General features: G+C 58.6%; 5 protein-coding genes across 5 annotated transcripts; 3 read left to right on the top strand and 2 right to left on the bottom strand.

Moving 5' to 3' along the window:
• Positions 1-265: 265 nt before the first annotated feature.
• On the top strand, positions 266-5611 carry PTSG_05496 (uncharacterized protein). Its single transcript, XM_004993310.1, has 5 exons — positions 266-430; positions 735-805; positions 1147-3644; positions 3830-3984; positions 4257-5611. The coding sequence occupies exons 1-5, from the start codon at positions 374-376 to the stop codon at positions 5313-5315; spliced, it is 3840 nt and encodes a 1279-aa protein (XP_004993367.1). The 5' UTR covers positions 266-373; the 3' UTR covers positions 5316-5611.
• A 134-nt stretch (positions 5612-5745) lies between these two features.
• Positions 5746-8778, top strand: PTSG_05495 (uncharacterized protein; the record flags this gene model as incomplete). The annotated part of the gene is made up of 6 exons (XM_004993309.1): positions 5746-6937; positions 7233-7297; positions 7504-7668; positions 7998-8196; positions 8430-8503; positions 8638-8778. The coding sequence occupies 6 exons, from the start codon at positions 5746-5748 to the stop codon at positions 8776-8778; spliced, it is 1836 nt and encodes a 611-aa protein (XP_004993366.1).
• A 397-nt stretch (positions 8779-9175) lies between these two features.
• On the bottom strand, positions 9176-9928 carry PTSG_05494 (CutA1 divalent ion tolerance domain-containing protein; the record flags this gene model as incomplete). Its single annotated transcript, XM_004993308.1, has 3 exons — positions 9176-9280; positions 9446-9569; positions 9804-9928. The coding sequence occupies 3 exons, from the start codon at positions 9926-9928 to the stop codon at positions 9176-9178; spliced, it is 354 nt and encodes a 117-aa protein (XP_004993365.1).
• A 113-nt stretch (positions 9929-10041) lies between these two features.
• On the bottom strand, positions 10042-12909 carry PTSG_05493 (uncharacterized protein). The gene is made up of 2 exons (XM_004993307.1): positions 12561-12909; positions 10042-11978 (listed from the first exon to the last, which is right to left on the bottom strand). Exon 2 carries the CDS (start codon positions 11841-11843, stop codon positions 10461-10463), a length of 1383 nt encoding a protein of 460 aa, XP_004993364.1. The 5' UTR covers positions 11844-11978; positions 12561-12909; the 3' UTR covers positions 10042-10460.
• Positions 12910-13311: 402 nt separating this feature from the next.
• Positions 13312-17575, top strand: PTSG_05492 (uncharacterized protein; the record flags this gene model as incomplete). The annotated part of the gene is made up of 7 exons (XM_004993306.1): positions 13312-13484; positions 13609-14866; positions 14893-15260; positions 15311-16140; positions 16170-16745; positions 16870-17069; positions 17201-17575. 7 exons carry the CDS (start codon positions 13312-13314, stop codon positions 17348-17350), a joined length of 3555 nt encoding a protein of 1184 aa, XP_004993363.1. The 3' UTR covers positions 17351-17575.
• Between the last annotated feature and the right edge of the window lie 292 nt (positions 17576-17867).

The following is a 17867-nucleotide window of genomic DNA, read 5'->3' as shown; positions in this document are numbered from 1 at the left end:
GTGTGTGGTGTGTGTGTGTGTGTGTGTGTGTGTGTGTGTGTGTGTGTGTGTGTGTGTGTGTGTGTGTGTGTGTGTGTGTGTGTGTGTGTGTGTGTGTGTGTGTGTGTGTGTGTGTGTGTGTGTGTGAATATACCTGTTGCATGCCATTTTTTCGCCGCCGTGCACTCGGATCTTCTGCTCACCAACACCCCCCCCCCCTCTCAATCATCAACGGTCATCACCACCGCCACCGCCGTCACCTCGACCTCCCCCCCCTCCCATCCGATCTGTTGCGCAGGCGTCTATACACGCGTGGGAGCGCGCTGTTGCGCATCTGTTTGGCAAGCCGGCCCCCACCACCCACCAGCTCATCAAAGCGGTGGAGGCGTTACCCATGACCACATACAAACCGATTGCTGTCCTGCGCAGAGCACCAGCCGTCGGCAGCATGGTACGTGATGGCGCTCTGCTGCTGTGAATTTACATGTACTCCCATGACCCTTTGTCCTTCCTTCCTATTGTCTGCTGCGTTTTGCCTTGCGTACATTCCCTGTGGCGAGCCCCTGTGAAATCCACTCATCAACTCCAAGCCACAATCCCGCCACACCACCTCACGCTCACGCCACCCCATCCTCACGCTCACGCCACCCCATCCTCACGCCATTCGAAACACTCCGCGCCACCCCCCATAAACCCATCACACCGTCGGTTGCTGATCATGTGTTTGTGCATGTGTGCGTGCGTGTGTGTGACAGACGCGGGTCGAGCGCTCATCTCAGCAGAGCCCTTCTGTTGACTCCATCCTCAGTCACTTCAGTCACGCAAAGTACGTTCTCCCGCTTGCTGTGGTTTGTTCTTGGTTTGCTTGTGGTTTTGCATGTTCGCGGTGTGTGTGTGTGTGTGTGTGTGTCGGTGTAACTTGCATTGTGTATGTGTGCATCGCACATGATCCCTTGTACTGGCGTTGTATTCACGCCTGCATGTACATCCTTTCGCTTGTTGGCTTGTCACACACACTCACACACACACACCTACTCACACACACACACACGCACACTCACACTCACACACACATGCACACATCACACACACATGCACACATCACACACACACACACATGCACACATCACACACACACACCCTCTCTCCCTCTTGTCTCCACACCAGGCTGCATTCTCCAATAGCATCTCCATACCGACCGGAGGATGGCAGAAGTGTAACGGTAGCAGCACAGCAGCAACAACAGCAACCACAACAGCAGCAGGAGGAACAGTCAGCAACGAAGATGGAGATGAATGGGATCAATGCACACCACACGGACGTTGCCACGGCACCTGTCGGTGTGGGCGGTGGTGCGAACGGCGCTAACGGTGCTAACAATGTGGCGGATAGCAAGCCAGACACCGCAACCACCGCTGGTCTGGAGCCTGCAGTGGCTGCCAGCGGTAATGGTGATGGTGGTGGCGATGCAAGCCGTGCTGATGGGGACGACACACGCGTGGATCATCAGCAGTCGAGTCAACAAGATGACAATGGGAACACGGACGGTGCCACAAGTTGCTCCGCACCAGCGGCAACAGCACCGACAGCAACACCAACACCAAAGAAAGAAACAGCAACGGTGAACGAGAACACAACAAGTGCTGCAGATGCTGACGGCAATCAAGAACTCGTCCACAACGCAACGCAACAACAACAGCAACAGCAGCAGCAGCGAGCCAGCCATGCTGGTACTCGCGATGATAACGATGCGAAGGACAGTGACGCGAAGCGAGCGAAGGTGGAGGCAGCAGACACCGAAACGCAACAGCAAGAACACACACGTGCTTCTGGCGCTGACAGCAGTGGCAGCAGCAACCGTGCTGATGGTGTTCGCGGTGCTCGCGGTGAGGGCGATGGGGATGATAGTGATGAGGTTGAAGAGTTTGTTCAAGGAAAGTCATCGCCTGGGGCGAGCGGCCATGGGCGCGCAGCGGTTGAGGCAACAGCATCCGCTGATCACGAGGAGGCAACACCACCTGTGAACACAGCAGCAACAACACCAGCACCAGCAGTACTAGCACCACCACCAGCACCGACACCAGCACCGACAGAACAGGGGTTGAAACCTGTAGAGAGCGGTGAAGTGTCTGCCGCAGAGACGATCACCAACATCGCCTCTGTGAGCAAGAGCAGCAGCAGCAGCAGTCGCGCTGCTGGTGATGATGACGAGGACACTGGCGGTGATGGCGCTCGTGCGCGTGGGCACGAAGCCAGTGCACCTGCACAGGACCCAAGGCACAGTGGGCGCAGGCGCAGTGCGGAGAGGGGCGGAGATGCCGTGGATAAAGGCGCGCGCGGCGACACAAAAGGCGAGAGGGCAGAGGGCAATTCCGACGCATCTGTACCATCACCGCCATTTGACGAAAGGGGTGTGCGCCCGCCACCATCGCCGTCATCCGCGTCGTCGTTGCCAACTTCGCGGCGTGATCAGAGGGGCGGAGGCGACAGGGGAAGCACCAGGGGTGGGAGGGCGCGGGACGCTGAACGGGACGCGGTCAGGAGCGGCGACAGGGACGACAAGGCGAGGCAGCAGGACAGGAGGAAAAGTGGCAGAGATGCAGACAGAAGTGGAGACAGACCACAGGACCGTGGTCGCGAGCACAGGAGGTCTGGTCACGATGGCGAGAGCAGGGGTGTCGCTACTCGCACACGCACGCGTACACGTACACGCAGCCGCTCGCCTTCCACGCACACAACACGCACACGCACGCGCACGCGCGCAGATACAAAGCGGGATGACCGCGCTACCACTCACACCCGCAGCAGCACTCGTGGTGATCGTGGTGACCGGCACCGGAGTCCCCTTCCGCGGCGCGACTCCTCCCGTGATCGCCGCGACGACGACTTCAGGCGGGACAGAGACAGGGGCAGAGACAGAGACAGGGAGCGCAAACAAGAGCGCGAGCGAGGTCGCAGTGGTGACCGTGACCGTGACCGTGACCGTGACCGTGACCGTGACCGTGATCGTGATCGTGATCGTGATCGTGATCGTGATCGTGATCGTGATCGTGATCGTGATCGTGATCGTGACGGCCGCCAGCGTCGGGCGTCGCCAAGTCGAGGGCCGCGCGATGACGAGGAACGGAGCAGACGCGGCCACTCGCCATTGCGTCGCAGTGGCCACACACGAGCGCCGTCCCCTTCACCATCTGCATCCTCGCATGCACCTGGCGCCACCAGCAGCAGTACCACCAGTCGGCGCCGTGGTGGCAGCCAACCCCGCGACGGAGTGCGTGGTCGTGATGGTGATGGTGATGGTAATGGCGGTCGTGGTCGTGATCGTGGTCGCAGTAACGGTGATGGCAGTGATGCAGCGAGCAGAGACCGGCGGACAACGCCGCACGGGCGCTCACGCCGTGACGAGCGAGGTGGCAGTCGCACACGCGACACCACAATTGCCGCCGCCGCCACTGCCAGAAACCGCAGCAGTAGAAGCAGCAGGGTGAAACGTGGTGGAGAGGAGAGTTGGGGCAGTGGTCGTTCCAGTGCGCATGTGTCACCGCAGAAATCGTCACGTTCACAAAAGCGGCAGGTGGATGATGACAGCGTGAGCGCGAAAGACGATGCAAGCAGTGCCGGCGACAGCAGTGCTCCTAAGCGCGCCAAGACCCAGGATGAACAAGGTCAGCTCTTGCGTGCGTGCGTGTTCTTGTGCGTATTCTCGTGTGCGTGTGTGTGTTGTGTGTGTGTGTGTGTGTTCATGTGTGTGTGCGTGTGTATTTGTGCAACAAAAGCTGTATTCTTGTGCTTTTTGGCGGGTTCTGTGTTCGTGCTGCTCACACGGTGTTTGCAACCATGTTCATTGCAGAGCTTGCACTGACGCGGGAGATGCTGACTCAGCGCGGGAAAACAGAAAAGCACACAGCACAGGAGCGCTTTGCAACACAGCCCAAGCTCGGCTGCGTGTACACGTGTCTGGCGAGCATCGACTTTGTGTGGGCGGTGCGCGCAAAGGCTATGACGGTGAGTAGGACTTGAAATGATGTGAATGCCGCTTTGCACGTTGACAGTGGTTCTTTTGATGGGTTGTAGTGTTATTGCACACGTATATCCAACCCTCCCATCTTCCTTTGCATTGACGTACATAAATACAATCCCTCACACACGAACAAACACACACACGCACACACACACACTCTCTCTCTCGCTCGCTCGCTTGCTCACGCACTCACACACTCACACACGCACACACGCACACATTCACACACACGCACACACATGTGCATGTTTGACAGCAACCGTTTCGGGCCAAGGATCAGCTGTTCAGAACCACACATGCGTACCTGCGCTTCGCACTGCACCAGTGCCAGAAGTTGAAGGTTGAGGCTCTGCAGCCAGTCATCAAGTGTCTCACGTGTATGCTACTGCACGCACAGTATGACAACAGCATCGCCTTTGTAAAGAACTCCACGACGTCGCTCTTGTCCTTCTTCAAGGCGACCCTCGCCCAAAGCAACGCAGACGCAGCAGCAGCTGCCACCACCACCAACACCACCACAACTACCAACTCGGCTGCAAGTAACAGCGCCACAGGCGCATCGACGAGCGGAAGCCGAAGTGCAATGTCGTCGCTGTCGTCACTGCATCTCCCGCAACCAACGGCTGCAACAGCAACAGCATCGCAACAGCGTGCAGGCAGCGGGGCCGGTGGTCGAAAGCCGATCCACCACCACAATCACCCCCATCAGCACCACCACCACCACCACGGCAAAGGTAGTGGAGGGTCGTCATCACACGGCCCAAGCCCCGTCAACTTTGGGGCAGCATCTGGTGGGCACATCACGCATGGCCAGTCGAGCGTGTCGCCGCCTTCGTCCGTGGGCAGCTTGTCGGTGAGCGGAGTGTCGCCCCACCGCGACCGGGCATCACCGCCCGTGCTTGGGAGTGGACGTGGTGATGTGACGTTGTCTCACGAGCAGGCCTTGTCGCTGACGCATTTGCTGTCACTCAACAGCCACCGGCTGCACGCGAGCGATGACTGGCGTGTGCTCATGGTGGAAGCACGCCAACTGGGTGGGGAGGGGCACGGTAGCGGCGAGCAGGCGGCAGGCATCATGCAGACGATTGCCGGGCTTGGCGACCTTGCACGTGCGGTGAGGGAGTGGCACACGTCCATGGCAGCGCTGCGTGCTGTTGTGGAGGAGGTACGCAAGGCGGAGGAAGCCAAGGCCGACGAAGAAGAGGCGAGCGTGACTGCGACGAAGCGCCAAGGAAAAGGACAGCAGGCGAGCAAGCGTGCGGCAGCAGTGGGCGACGCCAAGCAGAGGGAAGGCGAAAAGCCGAGTAAGAGATAGCAGTGATGGGTGGGTTGAGCGCAGGGGCCAATTCCTGCCCGTTGCTGGCAATTGGATCATACATTCTCGTGTGTGTGACGAGGGAGAACAGGGAGGTGTGTGTGTGTGTGCGCGCGCGCGCCTGTGTGTGTGCATATCCGAGGGGGACTTTGTAGTGCGTCGAGGAGAGTTTGTCACATCGTGTGTGTGTGTGTGTGTGCATTGCAGACCAAAGGCGCGTTCTTGTGCGTGTGTGCTGCTGATTGACTCCTTGATGGTGTTAGTTTGACTGACTGGCCATACACGAACCAACACAGCGCGTGACGAAGAAGAGGGAAGGGTGGGAGCACAAGCGACAGAGCACTAAGCCAAGCAAGCAAAAGAAGCAAGCAAGCAACACACCTTTCTTTTCGCTCACACAAACGCAAACAAACAAACAAGCGGACACACGATGGACTTGGGTGGTGGTGGAGGTGGAGGAGATGGGGATGACGATGATGACAGGAAGAGGAAGGCAGGCCAAAGGAATGAGGGTGGTGATAAGGAGGAGGTATGGCAAGGTGCGGGGACGGGAGACGTTGTGGCGATTGTGGATGACGAGGAGGAGGAGGAGGAGGAGGTTGATGACGACGACGGCGGCTACGGCGATGGCACTGGACATTATGGGCGTCGTGGTGGCAAGCATGATGACAACAAACGGCAGCAGCCACTCCGCCCACCGCCGCCACAGCACCAGCCACAACGGCAACGGCAGGACAGCGAGCGGTACGAGGAGCTGCGCAAGCCGCCATACCCAGATTGGCAGCTGTATGCGCTGTGGAAAGGCGAAGGCGACACAGAGGTGGTGGACGGCACAGAGCCCAAGGCCAAGGGGAAGGCGGCGCTCATGGCGATGCGGATGGCAATGCGACCAAGCATGATCCGCGTGTGCGAGCGCACGTTCTTTGATGCAGTGGTGCTGTGCGTCTGGACAGACCTGCTTGGCCCACGCTGCAGGCACCTCTGGCTCGGCAGCAACCTGCCCAATCCCAACTTCCACGAGAAGCTGCTGAAGGTCCTGCCCAGGCTGACGACGGGCGGCGAGCTCACGCGGAACATGGAGGCGGACGGCTCCTGCGCGAGCCGCTACTACCGCCTGCCTGCTGAGGGCTTTGAACTTGGCACGTTTGTGTTCCTGGCTGACGTGGACGGGGCCACGTGCCCTTGCGCCTTGTCGTTGGTCAAGGAGCTGCCGCCAACGGAGGTGTCGCGATATCTGAAGCTGTTTGGCGTGTGCCGGGACCGCATGGCGACGCTGGTGAAGAAGTTCGTGGCGCAACTCAAGCACCGAAAGGAGGGCACCACGACAACGCAGGTGCTGCTCAGGTTTACGGATGACATTGGCCCCTTTATGATCGCCGTTAACCACCTGGGCCAGCAGCGAGCGCTGGGCCAAGCGGATGCGCCGCAGCCCTCGCCGTTCGCAGACACGGCCCTGGACCTGAGCGAGTCCATTGACGGGGCCACCTTCCATCTCCCACGCCCCTTTCTTGACATCTGCATCACGTGTCATCTTCAGACTGCCGGCCGCTCGGTCATTGTCGGTGAGGACTCGGAGCCAGTCCGTAGGCTCTTGCGCACGCTCGCCCTCTTCCTCACACAGGGTGTGTGTGTGTGTGTGTGTGTGTGTGTGTGTGTGTGTGTGTGTGTGTGTGTGTGTGTGTGTGTGTGTGTGTTTGTGTGTGCGTGTCTGTCTGTCTGTCTGTCTGTGTTTGTGTCTGTGTCTGTGTCTGTGGTGCGGTGTATGCATTGGATCTGTGTGTGTCTCTATGTCTGTGTATGTCTCTCCCTCTGTGTGTGCGACATGACTGCGCTGCAGTGAACTCACAGCTTGCACCCTTCCACGAACTGCTATGCGCCTCCCCTCGCCCTGTCTGCTCGACTGCCGTTTCTTCTCAGCTGAGCAAGAGACAGTGCGCTATGACTCAACAGGCAGCATTTACGAGCCAGACCTTGTTCTTCAAGTGCGCACGAGTGTGTGGGGGGGGATGGTGTGATGATGCATTTGAAAGCCAGCCGTGATGCATGTTGATGACCACGTTGCCACACAAGCACATGCATGCATCCACACGCACACAAGTACCACGCTCGCACACAAACACATGCATACACACGCACATGTACCACGCTCATGCATTCCTGCAAATGCGCTTTTGCGCGTCCACAACAGGTGGTGAATGCGCCTGTGGACAAGATTGAGTCACAGGTGCTCGATGCGAACCACCCAACGACGATTATCGACCCCAAGCTTCGTGTTGTCCGCAGAACACACAACCGCGATGTGTACACGGTCGAACACGAGCAGCGGGAGCATGCGCAGCTCAGCAACTTGGAGGTGGGCAACGCGACCATCTTGTGTGTGTGTGTGTGTGCGCGCGCGCGCGCGTGTGTGTGTGCGTGTGTTTGTGTGTGTGTGTGTGTGTGTGTGTGCGTGCGTGTGCGTGCGTGTGTGTGTGTGTGTGTGCGTGCGTGTGCGTGCGTGTATGTGTCTGCACCTGTGTGTCTGCACCTGTGTGTCTGCACCTGTGTGTCTGCACCTGTGTGTCTGTGTGCTCTCGTTGCTTGTGCACAACAAACCCATTCTGTTGATTGATGGCTGCAAGTGCCCATGGCGTACTCATTGCTGTGATTGCCGCTTGCGATGGCACTGTTGCGACGTCCTAGGCCGGTCGTCAGGCTGACTTGCCTGCAAGCAAACTCCCTGCAACGCGACGCCCAGCGCCGCTTGTGCGGTCATTGCTGGAGACGCTGCTGTACGAACCAACGTCGTGCCACGCTGCGGTACTCACGCACTTCAGTCGTTCCTTGCAGAGGACAGCGCTCGTTCTGATTGAGCTTGCGAGTGGATGCCGCGCCACATCCGGTGTGTGTGTGTGTGTGTGTGTGTGTGTGTGTGAAATTTTTTTTTGTGTGTGTGTGTGTGTGTGTCTGCATGTTTATGTGAATGTTTATGTGTTTGAATGTTTATGTGAATGTGTGTGTGTGTGTGTGTGTGTGGTGTATCTGCACGGTGCGTCTGCAAGTATGCGTGTTTCTGCGCGTGTGGGTGTGTGCATGAGTACTGTTTTGCTCGTGTCAACGTGTGCTCACATCAAGTTCGCGTCCCTATCTGGAATGGCCATGGCGCAGAGCGGCCGCTTCCTGCACAGAAGCGCGACAAGATGAGACAGGTTGGTGGCGTACATACTCGCTGGATGCTGCTGCTGCTGCTGCTGCTGCTTGTCCACCCAACTTATCACCTGCTTCACACACACACACGCACGCACGCACGCACACGCACACACTCACACACACACATGCACAGGCGCTGCAACTGCACGACTACCATGACTTTGAGATTGTGTTGGCCATGTGTTGGAAGCTTGACAATGACTCATATGCACGCATCCTCGGAGACGACAGTGTGCGCGAAGACCAGCTCTCGAGCTTCCTGGGCTCGCTGTAAACGTGTGTTGCGGCGTTGGCTGTCGTCCTGTGTGTGTGTGTGTGTGTGTGTGTGTGTGTGTGTGTGTGTGTGTGTGTGTGTGTGTGTGTGTGTGTGTGTGTGTGTGTGTGTGTGTGTGTGTGTGTGTGTGTGTGTGTGTGTGTGTGCGCTTTGCCTTGTTGTGTTTGTGTGGTGCTTGTTGTGTTGTGAAGTGCGGGCTGTACCCGAGCGTGCGTCAAATCTCCTCTGCACGTGCTGCACACGTTGCTTGTCTTCTTCGTTGTTACACTCCCAATGATACGGCCTGTGTACTGTTGGGGGACGGCATACGGGGGAGGAAGAGGAGGAGGAGGAGTGCAGTCATCACACATAAACCCACACATACACACATACATACATGTACACACGATTGGGTGCATCAGGACGATGGAGGCGGACGTGCCTGGGCTGTAGTTCCAACAGCTTCAGTCTGCACCCACTTCAAGTACGCTGGCAGCCCACCAGTGACATCTGTGAAGATGACCTGAAACAAAGCACCAACACACCAGGCAGGTCATGCGAAGATGAATACAGAGGCGTGAGTGAGGCGCTGCAGCAAGGACAGAAGACAGCGGGGCAATGCGCATGAACATATGTGGGGCAGTACGCATGAACAGACGGCCATACAATACACTTCATGCAAGCGCACCTCTGGCACATCATAAGTGTGCAGCTCTGTGACGCGTTGGATGACTTGCTCCTTCATGGTGTCCTGTGTCTTGATCATCAGCAACAGCTCGCTGTCTTCCTCCACCTTTCCTTCCCACATGTACCTACGCCAGGCCAGTGATGTGTCGATGGAAATGTGAGAAGGGCAGCAAGTAGGCAGATGCACAGGTGGTCACGTTCATATGGACACACACACACACACAAACACACACACAGACACAGACACACAAACACACACACAGACACACAAACACACACACACACACACACACACACACACACACACACACACACACACACACACACACACACACACACACGCGCGCGCGCGCGCGCACGTAGAGGTGATGCCTTGGATGGTGTTCACGCAGGCCGCAACCCTGGTCGAGACAAGTGCCTTGGCAATGGTAGCCGCAAGCTCCCGTGTCGGCACCGTCACGAAGCCAACCACCACACCAGCCATGAAGGATTGACGAGACAACTTTTGTTTGTTTGTTGTTTGAGCGTTGAGTTTCTGGTGTCCTCCTTCTTTCACTGCCTCTCCCTCTCTCACTCGCTTTTGTGTTGTGCCAAGCGTCAGTCAGTCAGTTATATCCTGTGTATGAGTGCCTGCCGAAGCAGGCTTGCTGTGAGTAGGTATGTACACACAAGAGAGAGAGAGAGATAGGGAGAGACACGTTGGCACCAAAGGCCTTTCTGAATTGTGCAACAAGAGGGGGTGAAGAGGGGGTGATCACGAACAAAAGAGGGGAGGGGAAGTTGAATAGGTGATGTGATGTTGAGATGCGATGTGACAACAGCACACAAGGGACAAACAAAACAGAGAGAAGGAGAGAGAGAAGGCCAGACGAGCGAGGCTGCACCCTAAGCGAAGACAAAGTGTTCAAACCAGCAACAATGGTGGTTCACGACGCATCAAGACAAGCACGCGCACGCATTCCACAAGAACATCACGGGACACACATGCTCCGGGCATCTGGGAAGATAACAAGAGCTCACACCAGCGCCATAACCGTTGGAGAGAGCCGCGACACAGACGCAGTCTGCTCGGCAACATGGCATGGCGTCGAGGGTCGGCTTGTCTTGGTTGGGGGCTCAAACACATCATCGTCGTCGTCGTCACCGTCGGTAGCATTGCTTCTGTTGCTGTAAAAGCCCTTGCCGCCGCAAATGTCGCCCATGCCAGCATCACGGCCACACACGCTTCCCCTGCGACTGGCTGGGAGTGAGTCTGCATAGGACCGCTTTGCGCTCCAGCGAGCGGCAAACGCCACATCGTCGCTCATGACATCGGCAATGGTCGGTGTGGGCATGAGCGCGGGATCATCGCTCAAGCTGTTGCCGCTCACAGGACTGTCGTCACTAAAACTGTCCAGGCTGTTCCTGTCGTCGTCGTCATCATCGTCGTCCTGCTCATTGTCATCAACATACGTGCGGTCACCGCCGCCGAGCTGGCTCGTGGCTTTGGCGTGCAAGTCGGCATAAATCCCAGGTGCTGCGTTGTTGTCCATGACGCCCCTCCTGTTGGCGCTGCTGGTCGCAAAGCCGCAAGTGAGCAGGCGCTGCTGGTCTTCGTGCCCCATGGCACCAAATGACAGCGCTGCATTGACATGCCCAAAGGCAGCGTCGGTGCCACCAAGCACATTCCTTGTCGATGATGACTGTCGGAGGTGGTCGTTGAAGAGAGAAGGCGGTGTCGGTGCGCACCCAGACACGGTGTCAAGCTCGCCCTCATCGCAGGGCTGGTCAGAAAGGGGGCCCGTGACGGAGGAGCAGGGTGATGTGGAGGAGAGTGGCGCCTGTGATAACGACGCAAGAAGGGGGGTTTTCTGCTCGTTGGTCGATGGCGCGGGCGAGCCAGCAACAGGCATTGTCGCATCGCGGCGGTGGTCACCCGATGTCGCGGCAGCAGTTGTGGCGGGTGCTGGTTCTGGCGACAGCGCACGCCTTTCGTCAAGGCTTGCTCGCCTCGAGCGTACACGAAGCCCGCTCATGTCCAAACCAGCGTTGTCGTTCGCCCTTTGAAGATAAAACGAGTCCTCACACACATCCGCAAACGCATCCTCAAACTCGTCAATGTCTGCCGTGCTGGGCTCCCCGAGCGCGGGAAACTGGTCATCCACGGGCGTGAGCGGTGGGGACAGCGAGGTCGGGGGCTCCCGTGGAATGTGGGCGGTGGGGCTCAAGGCGCCAGCATGCATGCGTTGGCTTAGTTGGTCCAGGCGAGGCAGCGACCGCTTGATGAGGACAGCGCGGCAGAGCGAGCAGTTGCTTGAAGCAAGCTTCTCGTACGACTGCGTGCGCATGGCCTCAATGCCTTGATACGGCACATACGAGTCGTCTTCCAAGAACCCCCATCCTTCAATGTGCAAGGACATGCCCGGAACCAGCAAAAGAGTGGTTGGAGCTCAGTCGTGCCCGCAACAACAAAGTCAATCGGAGTTGTTGCCTCAATCAACCCGCCCCAGCTGCTCTGAGGGTGCGTGTGCCTGTCGCTGTCGTCGGTTTCGTTGCTGTTGTCGTCGTCGTGAAAAGTGCCACGCGGACAAGTCCACGTGAGGGGGGCAACGGTAACGATGGACAAAAATGATGCACAACAGGACAAGAAGAAGGGGATGGAAGCAAAAGGTGAGCATTCACGACGAGGAACGAAGACAAAGTCAAAAATAAGAAGCAACGAACGGGTGGAGCTCATGTTGACATGAAATGGAGGACACAACACGACACACACACACACACACAAGGCTATCAGCAAATCACATCTCCGCCCTCCGCTGTGTCTATCATCATCATCATCGTCATCATCATGGTTCATTGCTGTGTTGGCACGTTGGTCTGGGCTAAATTGGTTCAACCCCTTCACGCCGCCATTCATTCGTGATGCTGTCGCTGCTGCTGGCTTCAATACGCACACGAGCACATCACACTCCGCACAAAAAAAAAAACATGTCCTCCACCAAACAGCAGCAATGACTCCATGGAACGCACCCTTCCTTCCTTCCTTCCTTCCTTCCTTCCTTCCTCAACACAGTCAACGTGGCAAGGAAGCACAACAAAACCTTGGCAACCTCCGAAAACCCCCACAGGCAACGCACCACGACTTGGACGGACGGGAGATGGGTCAAGCCGGGCGCGAGTGCTGTTGTTGTTGATAAGGTGCGGTCGAAACAAATCAACCAAACCCGGCGCGGACAAGGCCACGAGCGAACGACCGGCTCACACACCTCGACAACGCACACGCCAACAAAGAAACAGCCACGACGACAATCGAAAATAACCACCAGCCACACAGCACAACACGAACAAGCACGACACGACAGCGGCACGCAACAACGCAAGCAGAAAACAAGAAGAGAAAACAAGAAGCAAGCAAAAGAGCAAAGAACAACAGAAAGAACAAAAGGGGTTGGCAGGAAATTGTTTTGTTGATTGGGGTGGTGTCAGGAAAATGGTCAAACCGTTGTTGGTTGACGAGCACAAACACGCACACCACAATACAATAGATTAATTTATTTTATTTATTCTTGTCGTGTTTTTTCGCGGACGCGGCAGCCGAAAACAATAGGAACATGTTAGCAGATTGTCTACCACAGCAAGTATGGGCGATTAGCAATATCTTAATCAATATTTCGACGGTCTCGACCAGTGTTGTTGCTTTGCTACAAAACGCGGGCGAGAAGCAGCCACAACAGCTAGCTGCAGCAAAGCACAATCAGCGAGAGTAAGGAAGAAAGGACGAGGCATATCAATGTGCGAGGGGGCAGCAGAGACAGAGGTGCCGTGAAATTAGAGTGCGGAAGGCCACACACGCATACGAAGCGTGAGTTTAAGCGAAGATCACGGATAATGAAACAGACAAGCCATTATGAGCCCGAAGCTGTTGCGGTGCTGGACCAGTTTTATGGGGACTACAAAAAGCAACGATCAGCACAGGAGAGCAGACGACGAAGTACAGCAGCAAGCGCGGGGTCATCCTCCGATGACGAACGTGATGACAATGATGGCGCCAATATGGCACAGTACAACCAGCGCAAGCCACAACGCGAACAAAACAAAAAAGCCATGCAAGCAGGCAACGGCATCCTACATGAGGATGATGATAATGACGTACAAACACAGCACAAAATAAAAGTGCGGCTTGAGGGCGGGGACGGCGTTTGGCGACGAGGAGCGGTTCCTGAGCAGCAGCCGGCGCGACTTCACGTCGTACGACTATGCGAGTGCGCGGCAGAAGGCGATTGTGCCGCCGGCCGAGGACCAGGTGGTGCTTGGGCACGAGCGCGACGCTGGTGGCAGCGGCGCTGGGGATGCCGGGCGGTTTGTGACGTCGAACCGTGCGGAGTACAGCGCGAAGAGCGCTGAGCAGGCGCGTGCGCGGGCTGTGCCTCGGCGGGAGAGCAACGTGCGGCTTGAGGGCGGGGACGGCGTTGGCGACGAGGAGCGGTTCCTGAGCAGCAGCCGGCGCGACTTCACGTCGTACGACTATGCGAGTGCGCGGCAGAAGGCGATTGTGCCGCCGGCCGAGGACCAGGTGGTGCTTGGGCACGAGCGCGACGCTGGTGGCAGCGGCGCTGGGGATGCCGGGCGGTTTGTGACGTCGAACCGTGCGGAGTACAGCGCGAAGAGCGCTGAGCAGGCGCGTGCGCGGGCTGTGCCTCGGCGGGAGAGCAACGTGCGGCTTGAGGGCGGGGACGGCGTTGGCGACGAGGAGCGGTTCCTGAGCAGCAGCCGGCGCGACTTCACGTCGTACGACTATGCGAGTGCGCGGCAGAAGGCGATTGTGCCGCCGGCCGAGGACCAGGTGGTGCTTGGGCACGAGCGCGACGCTGGTGGCAGCGGCGCTGGGGATGCCGGGCGGTTTGTGACGTCGAACCGTGCGGAGTACAGCGCGAAGAGCGCTGAGCAGGCGCGTGCGCGGGCTGTGCCTCGGCGGGAGAGCAACGTGCGGCTTGAGGGCGGGGACGGCGCTGGCGACGAGGAGCGGTTCCTGAGCAGCAGCCGGCGCGACTTCACGTCGTACGACTATGCGAGTGCGCGGCAGAAGGCGATTGTGCCGCCGGCCGAGGACCAGGTGGTGCTTGGGCACGAGCGCGACGCTGGTGGCAGCGGCGCTGGGGATGCCGGGCGGTTTGTGACGTCGAACCGTGCGGAGTACAGCGCGAAGAGCGCTGAGCAGGCGCGTGCGCGGGCTGTGCCTCGGCGGGAGAGCAACGTGCGGCTTGAGGGCGGGGACGGCGTTGGCGACGAGGAGCGGTTCCTGAGCAGCAGCCGGCGCGACTTCACGTCGTACGACTATGCGAGTGCGCGGCAGAAGGCGATTGTGCCGCCGGCCGAGGACCAGGTGGTGCTTGGGCACGAGCGCGACGCTGGTGGCAGCGGCGCTGGGGATGCCGGGCGGTTTGTGACGTCGAACCGTGCGGAGTACAGTCTGCGAAGAGCGCTGAGCAGGCGCGTGCGCGGGCTGTGCCTCGGCGGGAGAGCAACGTGCGGCTTGAGGGCGGGGACGGCGCTGGCGACGAGGAGCGGTTCCTGAGCAGCAGCCGGCGCGACTTCACGTCGTACGACTATGCGAGTGCGCGGCAGAAGGCGATTGTGCCGCCGGCCGAGGACCAGGTGGTGCTTGGGCACGAGCGCGACGCTGGTGGCAGCGGCGCTGGGGATGCCGGGCGGTTTGTGACGTCGAACCGTGCGGAGTACAGCGCGAAGAGCGCTGAGCAGGCGCGTGCGCGGGCTGTGCCTCGGCGGGAGAGCAACGTGCGGCTTGAGGGCGGGGACGGCGTTGGCGACGAGGAGCGGTTCCTGAGCAGCAAGCCGGCGGCGACTTCACGTCGTACGACTATGCGAGTGCGCGGCAGAAGGCGATTGTGCCGCCGGCCGAGGACCAGGTGGTGCTTGGGCACGAGCGCGACGCTGGTGGCAGCGGCGCTGGGGATGCCGGGCGGTTTGTGACGTCGAACCGTGCGGAGTACAGCGCGAAGAGCGCAGAGCAGGCGCGTGCGCGGGCTGTGCCTCGGCGGGAGAGCAACGTGCGGCTTGAGGGCGGGGACGGCGTTGGCGACGAGAAGCGGTTCCTGAGCAGCAGCCGGCGCGACTTCACGTCGTACGACTATGCGAGTGCGCGGCAGAAGGCGATTGTGCCGCCGGCCGAGGACCAGGTGGTGCTTGGGCATGATGGTTTAAGCAAGCGGTTGAGCGGTGCGGGCGCTGGTGATGATGGTGATGAGCGGCCTTCCATGGACCTGCAGACAACGTCGTCGACGTCGTACCGCGGGCACGACCTTGGTCTTTACCGACGCGAGGGCGAGCGGTTGAGCGGTGCGGGCGCTGGCGATGATGGTGATGAGCGGCCTTCCATGGACCTGCAGACAACGTCGTCGACGTCGTACCGCGGGCACGACCTTGGTCTTTACCGACGCGAGGGCGAGCGGTTAAGCGGTGCGGGCGCTGGCGATGATGGTGATGAGCGGCCTTCCATGGACCTGCAGACAACGTCGTCGACGTCGTACCGCGGGCACGACCTTGGTCTTTACCGACGCGAGGGCGAGCGGTTGAGCGGTGCGGGCGCTGGTGATGATGGTGATGAGCGGCCTTCCATGGACCTGCAGACAACGTCGTCGACGTCGTACCGCGGGCACGACCTTGGTCTTTACCGACGCGAGGGCGAGCGGTTGAGCGGTGCGGGCGCTGGTGATGATGGTGATGAGCGCCTTGCATGGACCTGCAGACAACGTCGTCGACGTCGTACCGCGGGCACGACCTTGGTCTTTACCGACGCGAGGGCGAGCGGTTGAGCGGTGCGGGCGCTGGTGATGATGGTGATGAGCGGCCTTCCATGGACCTGCAGACAACGTCGTCGACGTCGTACCGCGGGCACGACCTTGGTCTTTACCGACGCGAGGGCGAGCGGTTGAGCGGTGCGGGCGCTGGTGATGATGGTGATGAGCGGCCTTCCATGGACCTGCAGACAACGTCGTCGACGTCGTACCGCGGGCACGACCTTGGTCTTTACCGACGCGAGGGCGAGCGGTTGAGCGGTGCGGGCGCTGGCGATGATGGTGATGAGCGGCCTTCCATGGACCTGCAGACAACGTCGTCGACGTCGTACCGCGGGCACGACCTTGGTCTTTACCGACGCGAGGGCGAGCGGTTGAGCGGTGCGGGCGCTGGTGATGATGGTGATGAGCGGCCTTCCATGGACCTGCAGACAACGTCGTCGACGTCGTACCGCGGGCATGACCACTCTACGTCTTGGCGGTTACCTTTCGTGCCCTCACCACAAGGTGCAATGTTGACTGCTTGATCCTGCTTTTTGTTTGCATATCTTTTTCAACCTTCTTCCGCCTTTCCGTGTTTTAGGTACGTTGCTTAGCCTTTGCCCTCACACTTGTACTTTGGCTTTCACAGCTCACTATCTCCCGCCTACGAGAGTGCTGCTGTCGCCTGTTGCTTCTGCCATTGGCGAGTCGCCCCGTGTTGTCGAGGACTTTCTTCAAGAAATGCAGCGTGGTGCCGGTGTGTCACCGCACCATCACAGGCGTGCGCGGCGCAAGCTATCGCAAGGGCTGACGAAACGGCGCCACACAGAGTTGCTGCCTCCAAGCAAGGTTCGTGATGTCAAAGTCGTGATGTTGAGTGGTGCTTGCCGCTTTTTTCGGTTGTGCTTTTGCTGTACGTTGCTTCATTGGCTCACAGAGTGTCTGCCTTCACTCACCCTCACTTGTTTGGTTGCGGGCAGAGTCGGAATGGGTCGAGGGTGCGGTTTGCTGACAGCGAGGCGGTGGTTGAGTTTGACACGAACGAGCCACCCACCCCGTCGTCACCCGGCCGTCGAAAGCAGTGGAGAAAGCGGCCCGCGCGTGTGCGAGCAGTACCTTTGCTGCCATGACTTCGACCATGGTCAAACAAACAATCAACCAAACAGCATGTGTTTATGATTGGCAACCCTCTTCTTCTTCTCCATGTAATAACTGGTGTTCTTGTGCTGGAGATGCGTCTTGTGTGTGATGCACGTGATTCCACCCTCTCCCTCACTCTCGTTATGCTCTCTCGCAGTTGTGCATAGGCTGATGCGATTGTTTCATTGTTCATACAAAATAAAGTCAGCTTGGGCAACGAAACACCGTGTGCTGCTCACTTTGGGGGCGCGGGTGTATGTGCACAAAGCAGAAAGGCACAACAATACAACAGCACACGTCCAAACATGGTGCAAGCAAAAGCAGTATCAACAGGATAGGACGGAAGAGACGAATAGGAAGGATGCAAACGCCTCCAGGGATCAGGAAGAATACAGAACGACGGGAAACCGTGAGCACAACAACACTGAAACACTTGGTGTCGGGTGGAAGCGACATCATAATCACCACAGGCAAACGCCAGGAGTCGTGTTGAGCCAACAGCCAGTG

Source organism: Salpingoeca rosetta, assembly GCF_000188695.1.
Source record: "Salpingoeca rosetta unplaced genomic scaffold supercont1.13, whole genome shotgun sequence".
In the NCBI taxonomy this organism is placed as follows: domain Eukaryota; class Choanoflagellata; order Craspedida; family Salpingoecidae; genus Salpingoeca; species Salpingoeca rosetta.
This window is presented reverse-complemented; position numbering and strand designations above follow the sequence as displayed.

Excerpts from the sequence above, each read along its gene's own strand:
- PTSG_05496 (XM_004993310.1), top strand. The coding sequence starts at position 374 with ATGACCACATACAAACCGATTGCTGTCCTGCGCAGAGCACCAGCCGTC. Across the intron at positions 431-734 it reads CACCAGCCGTCGGCAGCATG|ACGCGGGTCGAGCGCTCATC; the intron begins GTACGTGATGGC and ends TGTGTGTGACAG. Across the intron at positions 806-1,146 it reads AGTCACTTCAGTCACGCAAA|GCTGCATTCTCCAATAGCAT; the intron begins GTACGTTCTCCC and ends TCTCCACACCAG.
- PTSG_05493 (XM_004993307.1), bottom strand. The coding sequence starts at position 11,843 with ATGTCCTTGCACATTGAAGGATGGGGGTTCTTGGAAGACGACTCGTAT.